The sequence below is a fragment of the Manacus candei genome, unplaced genomic scaffold (assembly GCF_025592945.1).
Source record: "Manacus candei isolate 608988 ecotype Guabito, Panama unplaced genomic scaffold, ASM2559294v1 h1tg000045l, whole genome shotgun sequence".
Lineage (NCBI taxonomy): Eukaryota > Metazoa > Chordata > Aves > Passeriformes > Pipridae > Manacus > Manacus candei.
In genome coordinates this window covers 5,584,378-5,603,149 of record NW_026138093.1, presented here as the reverse complement: position 1 = coordinate 5,603,149, position 18,772 = coordinate 5,584,378, and the positions used below count along the sequence as shown (strand labels likewise).

General features: G+C 49.1%; 1 protein-coding gene and 2 pseudogenes across 3 annotated transcripts; 1 reads left to right on the top strand and 2 right to left on the bottom strand.

The window, feature by feature from the left end:
* The window catches only part of LOC127474811 (zinc finger protein 208-like), a 1,297,692-nt pseudogene that overhangs the window by 683,059 nt on the left and 595,861 nt on the right, over nucleotides 1-18,772 (bottom strand).
* Nucleotides 1-18,772, top strand: part of LOC127474844 (zinc finger protein OZF-like) — a 182,655-nt pseudogene that overhangs the window by 78,173 nt on the left and 85,710 nt on the right.
* On the bottom strand, nucleotides 3,669-6,531 carry LOC127474942 (ribosomal oxygenase 2-like). 3 transcript variants are annotated; one of them, XR_007905999.1, is made up of 3 exons: nucleotides 6,453-6,531; nucleotides 5,082-5,189; nucleotides 3,669-3,851 (listed from the first exon to the last, which is right to left on the bottom strand). XR_007905999.1 is itself a non-coding variant. In XM_051796277.1 (3 exons), exons 1-3 carry the CDS (start codon nucleotides 6,455-6,457, stop codon nucleotides 3,690-3,692), a joined length of 279 nt encoding a protein of 92 aa, XP_051652237.1. In that variant the 5' UTR covers nucleotides 6,458-6,494; the 3' UTR covers nucleotides 3,669-3,689. The 3 variants fall into 3 exon arrangements, 2 of the variants coding, with proteins under 2 accessions (XP_051652237.1, XP_051652238.1); XM_051796277.1 differs by having other exon boundaries at nucleotides 6,449-6,494; XM_051796278.1 differs by having other exon boundaries at nucleotides 3,669-3,848; nucleotides 6,449-6,494.

Here is an 18,772-nt window from a genome sequence, read left to right as displayed (position 1 = left end):
TTTTCAGTGAGGCATTTTTATATTTACAGTTGACATCTTCAGAGAAGAATGAAACTTCTGAGCAACAGCTCTAAAACATGAAGGTTGCCTGCAGGAAATACTTAAATTATTTTACACCCAAATGGAGCCTGTTGTTTTTAGCTAAAATTTATTAAACCTTAAATCAATGACCTTTCTTTTACTGAAAGCCTTCCCTTTGGAAAACTAACTTTCCCAAGAAACATATTTGGGTGAATAAATGCCAAAGAAAGGGCTATTGAAATCTAAACATTTTCTCCATTTATAGCTTGTGACCATTTAGTTCCTAAATTCCCGACTGCTACCTAATGTAGAGAACAGTGGTGCCTTGGTTGAATCACATATCATTGATTTCAGAGTGTCCCAGGGATCTCATTGACAGGAATCAATTAGAATCCAAAATCAATCAAATATGATGTGCACTATCACTCATCGAATTTGAATATCACAAAATAAATTGTAAGCATGTGAAAGAACCTAGAAATAAATTTTGAAAAGGTACAAAAATAAAAATCTGTAAACTTTGAGAAGATAATAGTGCATCTGAGCATGTTTCATGCCTGCTGGGGTAAGTTAATGGTGAATCACACCTTCCCTTCCCAGCACAGGCTGAGATATATTCTTTTTGGAACATGAAAATACCCAGTGACTGAAGGCAGAGGACACACCAGTCAATGATCCAGCATTATTTTATGAACAGCCTGTTACACACCCAATATCAAACATGCTGCCAGGATATTACAAAATGCACAAGGATGTGACACTCTGAAAAACTGCACATTGTAAGTGAGCCACTGCACTTCAGGGAGAAAGAAAGGAGAGAATTCCTGAATCTCTACCAAAAGCATGTATACATGTGGCCACTTACCCAAAGAGCTGTTCTTGTTGCTGAGGACTCCTCTCTGAACACCTTCACCTGTAATTCTGTCAAGGTAATAAATCCTTCCACTCATCACAGCACACTCAAAAGCACCCTGCTATTTAATGTCAATGGAAAAATGGCCCAAAGTGTCTAAAACATTTCCTTTTGCTCCTGTAAAAGTGCTGGCATTTTACTTCCTTCCTGATAAGCCAGTGCCAATGGACCTGATTGTTCTTTTCTTATTCAAAGCATATCAGTAGTTCCAAAGCACTCTCCATCTTATCAGGTGTCTGAACAGCACAGTTACTGAAAACAGTTTGTCCTGCTCCTCTCTCCTTCTGCCAGGCTATCAGATAAACCCAACTAACTCTCTGTATTTACACACAGTCAAACATAAGCTGTGTCTTCAACACACTGTAGCCTGTTTCTGGCATGTTACAGGTTTGCTGCTTGACATTAGTTGTACCCAAAACAGCAGCAGTGAATTAGCTTAGAACAAAAATATAGTCACTCCATAGCACAGAACACAAAAGGGACACAGGATAGGAAAAAAAAGAGAAACCTTTTGTGAAGTAAGAATGATCACTCTCATCTCAGCAGTTCACAGGTATTTATCTGGTGCTACTTGAAAAAGAGCCTGGAAGCAGCAGGATTCAAATGCATTCAAAACAGACCTGACACAGGCCTCAAGAGTAGAAAAATAACTTCTTTTTTTGTTTATTTTATTCTCCTGTCCTCTAGGAACTGTCTCTGATTTGCAAGGGGTAAGAAAGTGAAAGAAAGGAAAATGCCTTTACAGTTTTTGTCTGTGACGAGACTGATTTTCATGATCCAACCTTCATTTGGCACTAAAAGACCCCCACAAAAACAAACCAAAAAAACACTCTCTCCCAGACAAGCCTCTCAGTAACTCTCCTTTTCATTGTATCTCAGATACAGAATTTTCAGTGCTGACTACTGAGGAATAACACAAGATCAACTCCTTCAGAAGGGCCAGGGCTTTGAAGATTTTGCTTCCTGCCCAGCCCTAGGGAATAGGCACAGCATCTCCCTTCCTTCTTCTCAGGATGACAGGATATCCTGGGAGGAGGACAGTGTTGGAAGAGTTAAACATTAACCTGGCTGTGCCCTGGGCACTCTCAGCTGGCTAAATGAAAAGTTCTGGAACACAGGGAGAAATCCTGAGTTGCAGCTCTTTGATTAAGTACAGCCTTCTTTAGAAGCTGAAGCTCCAGCCCCTGAGTGGAGGATCCTTCCCACCACTTCTCCCACTGACAGTCCGCCTGAGCAATAAAATATTAACTCAAACATAAAAGGACAGTGGCATTCATCCTCCACAAAGACAGGACCAAATCCTGTAGCCAATTTGATGGCAGAAAAAAATCTCTACATCTCCAGGACTTTAAACTGTTTCATGTCTGTAAGGGGGGTACTTTTGAATTAGATGATCAATGGAGCATAGATGCGTGAGAACGCAATCATATTAGGATGTGAAACCAGCCAGAGTATGGTACAATGTAACTTCATGGCACAAGCTAATTGTAAGGTCCATTGTGCTTTTTAGCAAGTCAGCCTGATATCCCCTATTATCAGAGCTGAGTTCTTCCTTGGTTTTGCTACCTATTGCAAGATAGATACATCTACCCTTGAAACACAGTGATAGAGGTCATACATAGGGGTGAGAAAGATGATGATGGGAGGAAGATTCTGTGGGCAGGGGTCGCTGGCCCCTTGCCCTACAGCAGGGCATGCACAGACTGTTGCTATCAGGTGATGAACAGGCGGGGTTTGGCTGCCACTCAGGCATCACCTTATACTGGGTACTGGCCCTACGTGGTGTAATGTGGAACTGATAAAATGGGGTGTCAGGACTGCTGGGGTGAGCGATCCTCATCCTGCCATGGAGACTGTGTTGTTCCATGGGGACGCCCGCTAAGCACGGGCACCGACCAGCTGCTGCAGATCCTGGCAGCCCTGGCCTGTCTGTGTGGGTAAGCACAGTTTATTGACAGGAAGCAACTGAGAGAACAAACTTTTTAATATCCTTTTAGTGTTTCTTTAATTCCCCTTTTATGTTTACAGTATTTTTCCTTTAGTTTCCCTTTTTACTAACCAATATCGTGTTATCCATAATATTGTGTTAAGATCCTTTTTTGGTATCCCTTTTCACTAGTTAATACTGTATTAAATGCTGTTCGTAGTATTTGTTTTAATGCCACCCGATAAGGTAGTTATTTTGTATCCTTTTTAGTTTTTAATTCCTCTTGCTAAGTTTATTACTATTATTATTATTCTCACTGTAATAAAAGATATTTTGTGCATTTGAATATTTCTGGCACTTGTCTTTATTCCGGACATGTATCCAAACAAACTTACACACACACAGCTTCTACTGAGAAGCTTCTGTCCTGTCAGGACAGTCAAACTGAACAAACGTGTTTTCTTGCTGCTGAACTTTACAAATGAAAAAAAACAAGTTACTGTTCTATGCCCAAGGTTCTGGATCCTGCCCCATGTATAACTTTAGCAGCTCTCCAGATGGAAGGGGATACCACAGCATTGGTGTTACTAGGAGTGACTTTGTGCATCCCCAGACATGGAGCTGTAGCTCACTAGACAGTGAGCAGCTTACCTGTTTTTCCCCATGCCCAGTTTCCTAAAACTGAGGAAAGAAAAGCAAGTATTTGTTTAGGCAGCACCACAAACCAGAGGTTGGATGGATAAAAAAGTAATTTAATAAGCCTCGCTCTCAGGAAATGCTTAATAGACAGAAACACTCCTGTAGAGGAGCAGCTAATTCACAGAAGCATCAAAGAACTTCAATCAGACATTCACTCCACAGGGACAAGGCAAGGTTTTCCTTCTCTTCATCTGAGGTGAGGTTAAGCTCTTTAACATGAACAGTGCTGCTCCTCCAAATCTGCTTCAGTGCTTCCAAGTATGACAAAGGAAAGCGCAGCCCGTGAGTCTGCTGGGGAAGAAGAAACAGAAAACAAATCCTTCAGCTGAGAGCAGTGTCCTTATTGCACAGCAGTGTGTGAGGCTGTGGGGAGGGAGCAGCAGCAATGTGCTCCCTTCCCACATGGCACTGGGGTCACTGAGAGCATTCTCCAGAAGACTCGGTTTTACCCAGGCCTGTTTTATCTTCGTAGGGAAAATGCTGAACTCTATTCCGTGTTCCAGCACGCTTTTTGAGGTGGGGATGTTTACAGCATTTGGCTTTCTCCTGTGGTTTACACATGGAAGAATTAAATAGCCTTAAACTTACACTCTTGCCTAGCCCTACCCATTATTTTTGGAAGCTCACAGAAGTTTATTTCTAGCTGCCACACGCAGTCCTTGGATATAGTTTGACACAAGCACAGAGGAGCTCCATTCCCAGGCCTGGAGTCTTCAAGGGCAAGAAGGAATATTCTGGGATCTGCACATGTTGTTCAGGTGCCAGTGTACAGCCTCAGCTCTGGAGGACCAGTGAGATTTACTTCCAAAGAAAAATAAGTGCCAGGCAAAAAGCCTTGCTGTAATTACCGAGACAAGGACAGACTGTGCCCTGTTTTGCCATTCGAGTATTTCGGATCACAGAGCTAAGACACAGCATCTCACTGCCAAAAAAGCAGAAATAAAGGTTCCAAAGCTCAAAGCCATGCTTAGGAAGGATTTATGACCCAGCAAAAGCACACTGTACCTGCGAGCAGGAACAGAGACAACCTGAAAAGTACATTTCAGAACAAGGTAGGTCTTTACTCACAGTGCTGACCCACCCTACCCTAAAATGAACACCCCTGCAGTGTGTTCCATTGGATACAGAATCTAACACGGGTTTAGCATGGCAGTGATCCCTAGGGAATATCTGCTGGCCTATCCAGTAGCCTCAGTAGAGGATGTGCTAAGGACACACCAGTAAGAGCTGGTTTTAGTTGCTCCAGTAGCTTTGCTCACTGGGCCATAAGGCATGCACCAGAAATCCTGTTAACATCTCGAGTGTTTAATTAAGCATGAGATCACATTGCTCAGTTCCACTGTTGAACTGCCTCTGTGGTGCAGCCTCAGCTCCTCTGGGCACTGCAGGGCTGGGCAGAAAGGCTCTGGGTGCTGAGGATCACGGCAGAACCCAGGCCCTGCTGCCATTCTGGGCAAGCTCATCTCATGCAGCAAAACTCACCATGGAAAGATAAGTTTTGGGGTGTCTGCAGGAACAAACCTGGGCCGTGCCATCCTCACTGGCAGTGTCATCTGTCCCCATCATGGGAGTGTCTCTCCTGTTCCTTAAGGAATGATACACATAAACCATCTCCCTGCGGATTTCATCCTAAAAGACAGCAGGGAGGAAACAGTTCCATGTGATCCACAGCCTCAGACTCATCTCACTGCACTTGCCAATGCTCCTTAATTCTGGAGTCACTCTTACAAGAAAGCATGAAAGTCACCCTCCCAAATGAATTTTCCAACAGCCACCTCCGACAGCAATAAGGGACTCTCCAAAACACCTCTGAAAATTTATTTACAATCATCTTCTGCCTTAAAACTGCCCCTGCTGGAGTCCCAGGAGTGATGCTGTACAGAAAACAGGCCACTTAAGGGAAAGTATTAATGAACAGGTGTGCATCAACACATTTCCAGTCTGATACTGATCTGTTTCTTAAAAATCACATGCCCATCCTCAGTCCTTGGTCAGAGCTGTGCAAAGCAATTCAGAACTCTCTGGGCAGGTTGCACATGGAATTTGTGGACACAGGTCTTCCATGTGTCCTGTCATCCTGGGTTGATCTGTGTGACATCAGAAGGCAAGGTGGTCCAAAAATTAGGGGGAAAAAGTCTCCAAAACCTACACAGTCTCAATATGGACACAAGCAAGATGGAGGAAAAAATCAGAAACTTATGGTGTGTTTTTCTTGGGAAACATTCAATTCCTCCAAACAAACCCCAAACTGTACAAGATAATCTTTGCTGTGTGTCCCACCCCCCTTTTTTTTTTTTTTAAAGTGAGATAAAAAGCACTTCTACAATTTCATACTAAAAAACCTTCATGGATGAGAAGCAGTATAAACACAGCATAATGCAAGATGCATGGATCAATGTTGTGGAACAACTTAGTAGTGCCCCTGGCACCTGCTTGGATACAGAGATAACCCAGAAGTGAAGACTAAATGCAGCCACAGCAGCAGCTGCAACCAGCAGAATTCCCTCTCTTGAGAAAACCTATTTTTATAAATTATTCCTGTTCTTAAATACAAAGAATAGAAAAAACCCCCTATTATCAAGACCTGTAGAGGCCATTTAGCTGCTGTAATGATCTACCCCATCAAACCTGAGACAAAAGCCATGTACCTCCCATACAGAATCATAGGCTGAATTTAGTTTTGAAGCCCCTCCTCCAGAAGGTTGGAATGTGCCATATCACTCAACAAACAACCCCACAGTATCCTAACAAACCCTAATGGGATGCAGGATCCAGCTCAGTGTAACTGCATGACCCTTATAGACCTTTTGCACAGGAGAGCAACAACTCACATGCCTCACATGCACTCCCCAGCCCACCCCAAATGTACAGGGGTGGCTTCACTGTACCCACAGCATTCTCTTGATCTGGTTCCACGGAGATGAGAGTGTGATCTCTGAACTGCAGTCTGATTTTGCTGTCTATTTTTGGCACTTTCCCACCTAAGAAAAATAAATCCTCCTTCGAAAGGAAGAAAACCAGACAAACGGTTAAACTGAGCCCCCCTCTGCTCTCCCCACTCTCTCAAGGCTGGACTGTTTGTTAAGCTCTGTTTCAACACCCACATGTCCTCAAACTTGTTGTGGAGGGGGCAAGGAGAAAGAGATTTTTTAATTCTCTCCCCTTTCCTGTCTGCAAATAACTATAATAAACAGCAAGCTAGAGCCCAGGGAAAACTGCTACCAGTTAAATGCTCTCGGGATACAGTTTATCACAGCTGCCAGTTCCAGTCTCGGATAATCTTTATTCCACTCTAAGGGAGTGTCATCTCTCCCACCAGACACGGGGAGCAAACACACACGTGGGGCCTCACGGCACATGAAGCTGATGCTGGACTGTGATCTGGCAGAGTTCAGGCACACGGTGTGACTCTTGGGGTCGGTGCTGTGCCGGGCAAAGGCTTGGACTCGACGCTCCTCGTGGGTCCCTTCCACCTCAGCCTGTTCTGTGACGGTGCGATGAGTTCCCTCTCTTCCAACACTGTTGTTCTTTTCAGGGCTCCTCGCTGCCCGGGCCCGGAGCCCGCCTCCCGCGCGCCTGCTTCCCTGCCCGTTTTGGCGGCCGCAGCCGGGCGCTGAGTGCCCGCTCCCCGGGCGGGCCCGGCCGCTGCTCCAGGAGTGGGGGGGCAGCGCCGGCGCCTCGAGGATTCCCGGGATTCCCTGGCCGGTTTCCAGGCAACGCTCCCCGCGCGCTCCTCGCTCCAGGGCCGAACGTGCGCAGCCAATGGGAGGCGTCGGAGTGGGCGGGGCGAGGCGGGGCTTGGGCGGAGCGGGGGCGGGGCCGAGAGGGGCGGTTGGTGGGGTTTGGGTGGGAGCGGGCGGGGCGGGGCCGGGAGCGGGAGCGCTGCCGCTGAGCGGCCCCCGGGCAGAGACCCCGGGCAGCGGCCCCAAGACCCCCGGCGAGTGGTCCCCGGTGCGCGGCCCCGGGGGAGGGACCCCCCGTGCGCGGCCCCCGGTGAGCGACCCCCGGTGAGCGACCCCCAGTAAGTGACACCCGGTGAGCGACTCGCGGGGAAGAAGCCCCGGTAAGTGACCCCTGCGGAGGGACCCCCGGTGAATGACCCGCGGTGAACAACCCCTTGCAAGTGACCCCCGGGGAGGGAGCCCCGGTAAGTCACCCCCGAGGAGGGACCCCCGGGCAGTGAGCCCCGGGGACAGTCCCCCGGTGCGCGGCCCCCGGGGGTGTCGGGCCGGGGCTGGGCGCGTTCCTTCCCCGTGCAGAGCCGAGCGGGGCCGTGGCGGGAGCGGGGCCGGAGCGGAGCCGGCCGGGGGGGCAGAGGGGAGCCCTGAGCCGCCTTCTGCCGAGGGGGTTGCTGGAAAGGAGCCCGCGCTGGGAGGAGCGGGGGACGTGGCCCGAGGCTGAGGCAGGGGAGCTTCAGGTCAGCTCCTGGAGAAAGGTTTCTCGCTGTTTTTCGGGGGGGCTCGGGCACTGCAATGGGTTGCCCAGGCGGAGCCAGCACCCCGGCAGGTGTTTCAGAGGCACCTGCATCTGGCCATGGCTGACACGCTTTAGTGGTTTGGGGGTTTCTGGGGCAGTGCTGGGCTGACAGTTGGACTTGATGGAATCATGGAACATGCTGAGTTGGGAGGGTCCCACCGGCACCGTGGGGTCCAGCTCCTGAGTTTTAGGCACCACTAAAGGAACTGAATCAGGATCGAGCTGTTTGGCTTCAAAAATTCTTCTGCCCCTAGTCTGCACTGCCAAGTGAAACAAAACAGAGCGTGCAAAATAGAGGCCTGTGTTCCCCCCAAAGGGAAGTCAGGCAGTTACAAACCGGGACAATAAAGTAAAGCTCAGAGCTTACATTCATGGTCCCCACAGTTGTATGACTCATCAAACCAGTCCTCTGTTCATTACCCGTGTAGAACTGTCATCAGGACCCCCAAACTTTCTTGTGTGTATTTGTATAGATATGTATAGATAGGTATAGGTAGATAGATATGCATACATAGATATGTATAGGTCTATATTTGTGTGTATCTCTGTAAGATTCTGTATCTTTGGATGTGATATTGGCATGCTATTGTTGTGTGGCAACAAGTGGACTTAAAAGGTTGCAACACTTTAGGAGATCACCTTTCTACTTGTGGGTTCTGTTTTTTAAAGAAGGTAACAAGAAAAGAACTCTTTAGCCGAATATCAGTTAAGGGCTCCTTGCTGCCCGGGGCCCGGAGCCCGCCTCCCGCGCGCCTGCTTCCCTGCCCGTTTTGGCGGCCGCAGCCGGGCGCTGAGTGCCCGCTCCCCGGGCGGGCCCGGCCGCTGCTCCAGGAGTGGGGGGGCAGCGCCGGCGCCTCGAGGATTCCCGGGATTCCCTGGCCGGTTTCCAGGCAACGCTCCCCGCGCGCTCCTCGCTCCAGGGCCGAACGTGCGCAGCCAATGGGAGGCGTCGGAGTGGGCGGGGCGAGGCGGGGCTTGGGCGGAGCGGGGGCGGGGCCGAGAGGGGCGGTTGGTGGGGTTTGGGTGGGAGCGGGCGGGGCGGGGCCGGGAGCGGGAGCGCTGCCGCTGAGCGGCCCCCGGGCAGAGACCCCGGGCAGCGGCCCCAAGACCCCCGGCGAGTGGCCCCCGGTGCGCGGCCCCGGGGGAGGGACCCCCCGTGCGCGGCCCCCGGCGAGTGGCCGATGGTGAGCGATCCCCGGTGAGCGACGCCCAGTAAGTGACACCGGTGAGCGACCCGCGGAGGAGAAGCCCCGGTAAGTGACCCCTGGGGAGGGACCCCCGGTGAATGACCCGCGGTGAACAACCCCTTGCAAGTGACCCCCGGGGAGGGACCCCCGGTGAATGACCCGCGGTGAACGACCCCGGGCAGTGACCCCCAGGCAGGAATCCCCGGTGCGCGGCCCCCGGGGGTGTCGGGCCGGGGCTGGGCGCGTTCCTTCCCCGTGCAGAGCCGAGCGGGGCCGTGGCGGGAGCGGGGCCGGAGCGGAGCCGGCCGGGGGGGCAGAGGGGAGCCCTGAGCCGCCTTCTGCCGAGGGGGCTGCTGGAAAGGAGCCTGCGCTGGGAGGAGCGGGGGAATGGCCCGAGGCTGAGGCAGGGGAGCTTCAGGTCAGCTCCTGGACAAAGGTTTCTCGCTGTGTTTTTCGGGGGGGCTCGGGCACTGCAATGGGTTGCCCAGGCGGAGCCAGCACCCCGGCAGGTGTTTCAGAGGCGCCTGCATCTGGCCATGGCTGACATGCTTTAGTGGTTTGGGGGTTGCTGGGGCAGTGCTGGGCTGACAGTTGGACTTGATGGAATCATGGAACGTGCTGAGCTGGGAGGGTCCCACCGGCACCGTGGAGTCCAGCTCCTGAGTTTTAGGCACCACTAAAGGAACTGAATCTGGATCGAGCTGTTTGGCTCCAAAAACTCTTCTGCCCCTAGTCTGCACTGCCAAGTGAAACAAAACAGACCGTGCAAAATAGAGACCTGTGTTCCCCCCAGAGGGAAGGCAGGCAGTTACAAACCAGGTCAGTAAATCAAAGCTCAGAACATACATTCATGGTCCCCACAGTTGTGTGACACATCAAACCAGTCCTCTGTTCATTACCCGTGTAGAACTCTCATCAGGAACCCCAGACTTTCTTGTGTGTATTTGTATAGATATGTATAGATATGTATAGGTAGATAGATATACATACATAGATATGTATAGGTATCTATTTGTGTGTATCTCTGTAAGATTCTGTATCTTTGGATGTGATATTGGCATGCTATTGTTGTGTGGCAACAAGTGGACTTAAAAGGTTGCAACACTTTAGGAGATCACCTTTCTGCTTATGGGTCCTATTTTTTAAAGAAGGTAACAAGAAAAGAACTCTTTAGCCAAATATAACTTAAGACATTAATCAGACCAAATGTATTGATTTTTATTTCCAATTGTACAACAAGTCATTCAACTATTTGCATACTCCAAAGCTGGGTTGGAAACTTCTCCCTCAGAAATAAGAAAAACTGTTTTCCAAGGCTGTTACTGACAGCCATGGCAGAGTTTCCAATAACAACTCCCCATTCTTGAAATGCAAAGCCTGAAAAATGAAACAAGCGTTAACCTGGAATTCTTGTTGCCAGCACTGATCTGGACAGAAGTTATTAGAGAGTGGAGCAAAGCTAGCACCACAAACAACCTTGGGCTCTGCATTCGTTGGTCATGGCAACAAAGTTTTGCTTTTCAACCCATCTACTAAGGAAACCTTGCCAGAACTGTGAGCTTATAACACTACTTTTCTTAAGAAGTGAGGAGGCCTTAATCCAGTGTACACAGATGAGACCCTGAAATAGGAGAGAGGCCAGTTGCTGATGATCAGTGCAGATGAGGAATCAGCTCTGCTGAGTAGACTTCAAGCTTTGTGATTTTTACAAGTGGACTATTTCAAATCTGTTGTAGAATAAACAGTCTTTTCTGTTTGATCAACTTTCCACTTTCAGAATACTGGAGTTTATCCCTAAAATTCAGCCTGTAGTTTCAAAAGATAAAAATCCTTCGAGGAAACCTTTCAGCCTCAGTAGCCAATTGCAATGTGCCCAGGGAAGTTCAGCAACAGCACCATTCATTAAATGAACTGTTCTGGACCAGCCATCCCAGAGAGATTGAGCTCCAGTGCTAAACCCCATAGAGTGCCAAGTGCCATAAGAGCTGACTTGTGGCTTCGCTGAGATTCTCTCTGGTTTCATTGGGTGTAGCTGGCACATCTGGAGCAAAAGGTCTGGGCAAACGTACATCCTTAGAAGGGTCCAGTACAAATAATGTCACATGATTAGCAATTTCTCTAACTGAAGAAGGCAATTAGATACAGGAATGTATTTTTCTACCTCCTCTTTCCACACTGCTGCTGTGTTCCTTCATCATGCCCTGTGAGCAGTCCCAGTGCTCTGTGATTGACGCCATAAAGGACTTGATAACAGGGAAAAAACACCTCAGAGACAAAAGGTGCCATCACAGGAATCTCTTGCTGCCCAAGAAGTGCCAAGGTGGCCCCAACAACTGCACCTCAAAGCCAAAGGATCCAGACATTTTTTCCTGGTGGAAAGAGCTGCTGTTCCCTTTTTTCAGCCCTGCTCTGCAATGGCCGGTCCCACCTCCAGAAAACTTTACTCCAGATGAAGATTCCTGCCAGACAAAAAGTGCCACCACAGAAAGGTTTTTGCTGCCCAAGAAGTGCCCACGCTGCCCCAACAACTGAACCTCAAAGACAAAGGATCCAGACTTTTTTTCCTGGTGGAAAGAGCTGCTGTTCCTTTTTTCAACCCTGCTCTGCAATGACCGGTCCCACCTTTTAAAAAATTTAATCCAAATGAAGATTTTTGACAGACGAAAGGTACCGCCACAAAAAACTCTTCCTTCCCAAGAAGTGCCCAGGCTGCCCCACCAACTACACCTGAAGCCAAAGCTTCCAGATTTTTTCCTAGTGGAAAGAGCTGCTGTTCCCTTTTTTCAGACCTGCGCTACAATGGCCGGTCCCACCTCCTGGAAAATTGAATGCAAATGAAGATTCCTGCCAGACAAAAGGTGCTACCACAAAAAACTCTACCTTCCCAAGAAGTTTCCAGGCTGCACAAACTACACCTGAAGTCAAAGCTTCCAGATTTTTTCCTGGTGGAAAGAGCTGCTTTTCCCTTTTTTAAGCTCTGCGCTGCAATGGCCGGCCCCACCTCCTGGAAAATTGAATCCAAATGAAGATTCCTGCCAGAGAAAAGGTGCCACTACAGAAAGGTCTTTGCTGCCCAAGAAGTGCTCAGGCTGCCCCAAAATCTACACCTCAAAGCCAAAAGTCCCAGACATTTTTTCCTGGTAGAAAGAGCTGCTCTTCCCTTTTTTCAGTCCTGTTCTGTAATGCCGGTCCCACCTCCTGAAAAATTTACTCCAACTAAAGATTCCTGCCAGAGAAATGGTGCCACCACAGAAAGGTCTTTGCTGCCCCAGAAGTGCCCAGGCTGCCCCACCAACTTCACCTCAAAGACAAAATTTCCAGAAAGTTTTCCTGGTGGAAAGAGCTGCTGTTCCCTTTTTTCAGCCCTGCTCTGCAATGGCTGGTCCCACCTCCTGGAACATTGAATCCAAATGAAGATTCCTGCCAGACAAAAGGGGCCACCACAGAAAGGTCTTTGCTGCCCAAGAAGTGCCCAGGCTGCCGAAAGAACTGCACCTGAAGCCAAAGGATCCAGACTTTTTTCCTGGTGGAAAGACCTGCTGTTCCCTATTTTCAGACCTGTGCTGCAAGGGCCGTTCCCACTTCCAGAAAACTTTACTTCTGATGAAGATTCCTGCCAGACAAAAGGTGCCACCACAGAAAGGTCTTGATGCCCAAGAAGTTCCCAGGCTGCCCCACCAACTACACCTGAAACCAAAGCTTCCAGAATTTTTTCCTGGTGGAAAGAGCTGCTGTTCCCTTTTTTCAGCCCTGCGCTGCAACGGCCGGTCCAACTTCATGGAAAATTGAATCCGACTGAAGATTCCTGCCATACAAAAGGTGCCACCACAGAGAACTCATCTATCCCAAGAAGTGCCCAGGCTGCCTCACCAACTGCACCTGAAGCCAAAGGATTCAGACTTTTTTTCCCGGTAGAAAGGGCTGCTGTTCCCTTTTTTCAAGCCTGTTCTTTAATGGCCGGTCCCACCTCCAGAAAACTTTGCTCCAAATGAAGATTCCTGCCAGACAAAAGGTGCCACCATAGAAAGGTCTTTGCTGCCCCAGAAGTGCCCAGGCTGCCCCACCAACTTCACCTCAAAGGCAAAGCTTCCAGACTTTTTTCCTGGTGGAAAGAGCTGCTGTTCCGTTTTTTCTGCCCTGCGCTGCAGTCTCCAGTCCCACCTTTTTAAAAACTGAATCCTACTGAAGATTCCTGCCAGAAAAAAGGTGCCACCACAGAAAACTCATCTATCCCAAGAAGTACCCAGGCTGCAACAACTACACCTGAAGCCAAAGGATCCAGACTTTTTTTCCTCAGGGAAAGAGCTGCTGTTCCCTTTTTTCAGTCCTGCGCTGCAATGGCCGGTCCCACCTCCTGGAAAATTGAATCCGACTGAAGATTCCTGCCAGACAAAAGGGGCCACCACAGGAATCTCTTGCTGCCCAAAAAGTGCCCAGACTGCCCCAAGAACTGCACCTAAAACCAAAGGATTCAGACTATTTTTCCCGGTAGAAAGAGCTGCTGTTCCCTTTTTTCAATCCTGTTCTTCAATGACCGGTCCCACCTCCAGAAAACTTTGCTCCAAATGAAGATTCCTGCCAGACAAAAGGTGCCACCATAGAAAGGTCTTTGCTGCCCCAGAAGTGCCCAGGCTGCCACACCAACTTCACCTGAAGCCAAAGCTTCCAGACTTCTTTCCTGGTGGAAAGAGCTGCAGTTCCCTTTTTCCAGACCTGCTCTTCAATGGCCGGTCCCACCTCCTGGAAAATTTACTCCAAATAAAGATTCCTGCCAGACAAAAGGTGCCACCACAGGAATCTCTTGCTGCCCAAGAAGTGCCCAGGCTGCCCCACCAACTACACCTCAAAACCAAAGGATCCAGACGTTTTTCCTGGTGGAAAGAGCTGCTGTTCCCTTTTTTCAGCCCTGCTCTGCAATGGCCAGTCCCACCTTGTAAAAAATTGAATGCAAATGAAGATTCCTGCCAGACAAAAGGTACCACCGCAGAAACGTCTTGATGCCCAAGAAGTGCCCAGGCTGCCCCAAGAACTGCACCTGACGCCAAAAGATCCAGACTTTTTTCCCTGGGTGAAAGAGCTGCTATTCCCCTTTTTCAGCCCTGCTACAATGGCTCGTCCCACCTCCTGAAAACTTTGCTCCAAATGAAGATTCCTGCCAGACAAAAGGTGCCGCCACAAAAAACTCTTCCTTCCCAAGAAGTTCCCAGGCTGCACAAACTACACCTGAAGCCAAAGCTTCCAGATTTTTTCCTGGTGTGAAGAGCTGCTGTTCCCGTTTTTCAGGCCTGCTCTGCAATGGCCGGTCCCACCTCCAGAAAACTTTGCTCCAAATGAAGATTCCTGCCAGACAAAAGGTGCCACCATAGAAAGGTCTTTGCTGCCCCAGAAGTGCCCAGGCTGCCCCACCAACTTCACCTGAAGCCAAAGCTTCCAGACTCTTTTCCTGGTGGAAAGAGCTGCAGTTCCCTTTTTCCAGACCTGCTCTTCAATGGCCGGTCCCACCTCCTGGAAAATTTACTCCAAATAAAGATTCCTGCCAGACAAAAGGTGCCACCACAGGAATCTCTTGCTGCCCAAGAAGTGCCCAGGCTTTCCCACCAACTACACCTCAAAACCAAAGGATCCAGACTTTTTTTCCTGGTGGAAAGAGCTGCTGTTCCCTTTTTTCAGCCCTGCTCTGCAATGGCCAGTCCCACCTTGTAAAAAATTGAATACAAATGAAGATTCCTGCCAGACAAAAGGTGCCACCATAGAAAGGTCTTTGGTGCCCCAGAAGTACCCAGGCTGCCCCACCAACTTCACCTGAAGCCAAAGCTTCCAGACTTTTTTCCTGGTGGAAAGAGCTGCTGTTCCCTTTTTTCAGCCCTGCTCTGCAATGGCTGGTCCCACCTCCTGGAAAATTTACTCCAAATAAAGATTCCTGCCAGACCAAAGGTGCCACCACAGGAATCTCTTGCTGCCCAAGAAGTGCCCAGGCTGCCCCACCAACTACACCTCAAAACCAAAGGATCCAGACTTTTTTTCCTGGTGGAAAGAGCTGCTGTTCCCTTTTTTCAGCCCTGCTCTGCAATGGCCAGTCCCACCTTGTAAAAAATTGAATGCAAATGAAGATTCCTGCCAGACAAAAGGTACCACCGCAGAAACGTCTTGATGCCCAAGAAGTGCCCAGGCTGCCCCAAGAACTGCACCTGACGTCAAAAGATCCAGACTTTTTTCCCTGGTGGAAAGAGCTGCTGTTCCCTTTTTTCAGCCCTGCTGCAATGGCTTGTCCCACCTCCTGAAAAATTTACTCCAAATGAAGATTCCTGCCAGACAAAAGGTGCCGCCACAAAAAACTCTTCCTTCCCAAGAAGTTCCCAGGCTGCACAAACTACACCTGAAGCCAAAGCTTCCAGATTTTTTCCTGGTGTGAAGAGCTGCTGTTCCCGTTTTTCAGGCCTGCTCTGCAATGGCCGGTCCCACCTCGTGAAAAATTTAATCCAAATGAATATTCCTGCCAGACAAAATTTGCCGCTACAAAAAACTCTTGCTGCCCAAGAAGTGCCCAGGCTGCCCCACCAACTACTCCTGAAGCCAAAGGATCCAGACTTTTTTTCCTTAGGGAAAGAGCTGCTGTTCCGTTTTTTCTGCCCTGCGCTGCAATCTCCAGTCCCACCTTTTTAAAAACTGAATCCTACTGAAGATTCCTGCCAGAAAAAAGGTGCCACCACAGAAAACTCATCTATCCCAAGAAGTACCCAGGCTGCAACAACTACACCTGAAGCCAAAGGATCCAGACTTTTTTTCCTCAGGGAAAGAGCCGCTGTTCCCTTTTTTCAGTCCTGCGCTGCAATGGCCGGTCCCACCTCCTGGAAAATTGAATCCGACTGAAGATTCCTGCCAGACAAAAGGTGCCACTACAGAAAACTCTTCCTGCCCAAGAAGTACCCAGGCTGCACCAACTACACCTGAAGCCAAAGGATCCAGATTTTTTTCCTGGTGGAAAGAGCTGCTGTTCCCTTTTTGCAGTCCTGTGCTGCAATGGCCGGTCCCACCTCCAGAAAACTTTACTCCAGATGAAGATTCCTGCCAGACAAAAGGTGCCACCGCAGAAAGGTCTTGATGCCCAAGAAGTGCCCAGGCTGCCCCAAGAACTGCACCTGACGTCAAAAGATCCAGACTTTTTTTCCTGGTGGAAAGAGCTGCTGTTCCCTTTTTTCAGCCCTGCTGCAATGGCTTGTCCCACCTCCTGAAAAATTTACTCTAAATGAAGATTCCTGCCAGACAAAAGGTGCCGCCACAAAAAACTCTTCCTTCCCAAGAAGTTCCCAGGCTGCACAAACTACACCTGAAGCCAAAGCTTCCAGATTTTTTCCTGGTGGAAAGAGCTGCTGTTCCCTTTTTTCAGTCCTGCGCTGCAATGGCCGGTCCCACCTCCTGGAAAATTGAATGCAAATGAAGATTCCTCCTAGACAAAAGGTGCCACTACAGGAATCTCTTGCTGCCCAAGAAGTGCCCAGGCTGCCCCACCAACTACACCTCAAAACCAAAGGATCCAGACTTTTTTTCCTGGTAGAAAGAGCTGCTGTTCCCTTTTTTCAGTGCTGTGCTGCAATGGCCGGTCCCACCTCCAGAAAACTTTACTCCAGATGAAGATTCCTGCCAGACAAAAGGCGCCACCACAGAAAGCTCTTCCTGCCCAAGAAGTGCCCAGGCTACCCCAACAACTGCACCTCCATGACAAAGCTTCCAGACTTTTTTTCCTGGTGGAAAGAGCTGCTGTTCCTTTTTTCTACCCTGCTCTGCAATGACCGGTCCCACCTTTTAAAAAATTGAATCCAAATGAAGATTCCTGCCAGACAAAAGGTGCTACCACAAAAAACTCTACCTTCCCAAGAAGTTTCCAGGCTGCACAAACTACACCTGAAGTCAAAGCTTCCAGATTTTTTCCTGGTGGAAAGAACTGCTTTTCCCTTTTTCAGTCCTGCACTGCAATGGCCGGCCCCACCTCCTGGAAAATTGAATCCAAATGAAGATTCCTGCCAGAGAAAAGGTGCCACTACAGAAAGGTCTTTGCTGCCCAAGAAGTGCCCAGGCTGCCCCACCAACTACTCCTGAAGCCAAAGGATCCAGACTTTTTTCCTTAGGGAAAGAGCTGCTGTTCCGTTTTTTCTGCCCTGCGCTGCAATCTCCAGTCCCACCTTTTTAAAAACTGAATCCTACTGAAGATTCCTGCCAGAAAAAAGGTGCCACCACAGAAAACTCATCTATCCCAAGAAGTACCCAGGCTGCAACAACTACACCTGAAGCCAAAGGATCCAGACTTTTTTTCTTCAGGGAAAGAGCTGCTGTTCCCTTTTTTCAGTCCTGCGCTGCAATGGCCGGTCCCACCTCCTGGAAAATTGAATCCGACTGAAGATTCCTGCCAGACAAAAGGGGCCACCACAGGAATCTCTTGCTGCCCAAAAAGTGCCCAGACTGCCCCAAGAACTGCACCTGAAACCAAAGGATTCAGACTTTTTTTCCCTGGGTGAAAGAGCTGCTGTTCCCTTTTTTCAAGCCTGTTCTTCAATGGCCGGTCCCACCTCCAGAAAACTTTGCTCCAAATGAAGATTCCTGCCAGACAAAAGGTGCCACCATAGAAAGGTCTTTGCTGCCCCAGAAGTGCCCAGGCTGCCCCACCAACTTCACCTGAAGCCAAAGCTTCCAGACTCTTTTCCTGGTGGAAAGAGCTGCAGTTCCCTTTTTCCAGACCTGCTCTTCAATGGCCGGTCCCACCTCCTGGAAAATTTACTCCAAATAAAGATTCCTGCCAGACAAAAGGTGCCACCACAGGAATCTCTTGCTGCCCAAGAAGTGCCCAGGCTTTCCCACCAACTACACCTCAAAACCAAAGGATCCAGACTTTTTTTCCTGGTGGAAAGAGCTGCTGTTCCCTTTTTTCAGCCCTGCTCTGCAATGGCCAGTCCCACCTTGTAAAAAATTGAATACAAATGAAGATTCCTGCCAGACAAAAGGTACCACCACAGAAACGTCTTGATGCCCAAGAAGTGCCCAGGCTGCCCCAAGAACTGCACCTGACGCCAAAAGATCCAGACTTTTTTCTCTGGGTGAAAGAGCTGCTGTTCCCCTTTTTCAGCCCTGCTACAATGGCTCGTCCCACCTCCTGAAAACTTTGCTCCAAATGAAGATTCCTGCCAGACAAAAGGTACCGCCACAAAAAACTCTTCCTTCCCAAGAAGTTCCCAGGCTGCACAAACTACACCTGAAGCCAAAGCTTCCAGATTTTTTCCTGGTGTGAAGAGCTGCTGTTCCCGTTTTTCAGGCCTGCTCTGCAATGGCCGGTCCCACCTCGTGAAAAATTTAATCCAAATGAATATTCCTGCCAGACAAAATTTGCCGCTACAAAAAACTCTTGCTGCCCAAGAAGTGCCCAGGCTGCCCCACCAACTACTCCTGAAGCCAAAGGATCCAGACTTTTTTTCCTTAGGGAAAGAGCTGCTGTTCCGTTTTTTCTGCCCTGCGCTGCAATCTCCAGTCCCACCTTTTTAAAAACTGAATCCTACTGAA

Bases quoted from the DNA above. Each gene is read 5' to 3' on its own strand.
- LOC127474942 (XM_051796277.1), bottom strand. The intron at 3,852-5,081 runs GTTTGTTCCTGC...CTTCTTCCCCAG, and splicing joins GTGAGGATGGCACGGCCCAG to CAGACTCACGGGCTGCGCTT.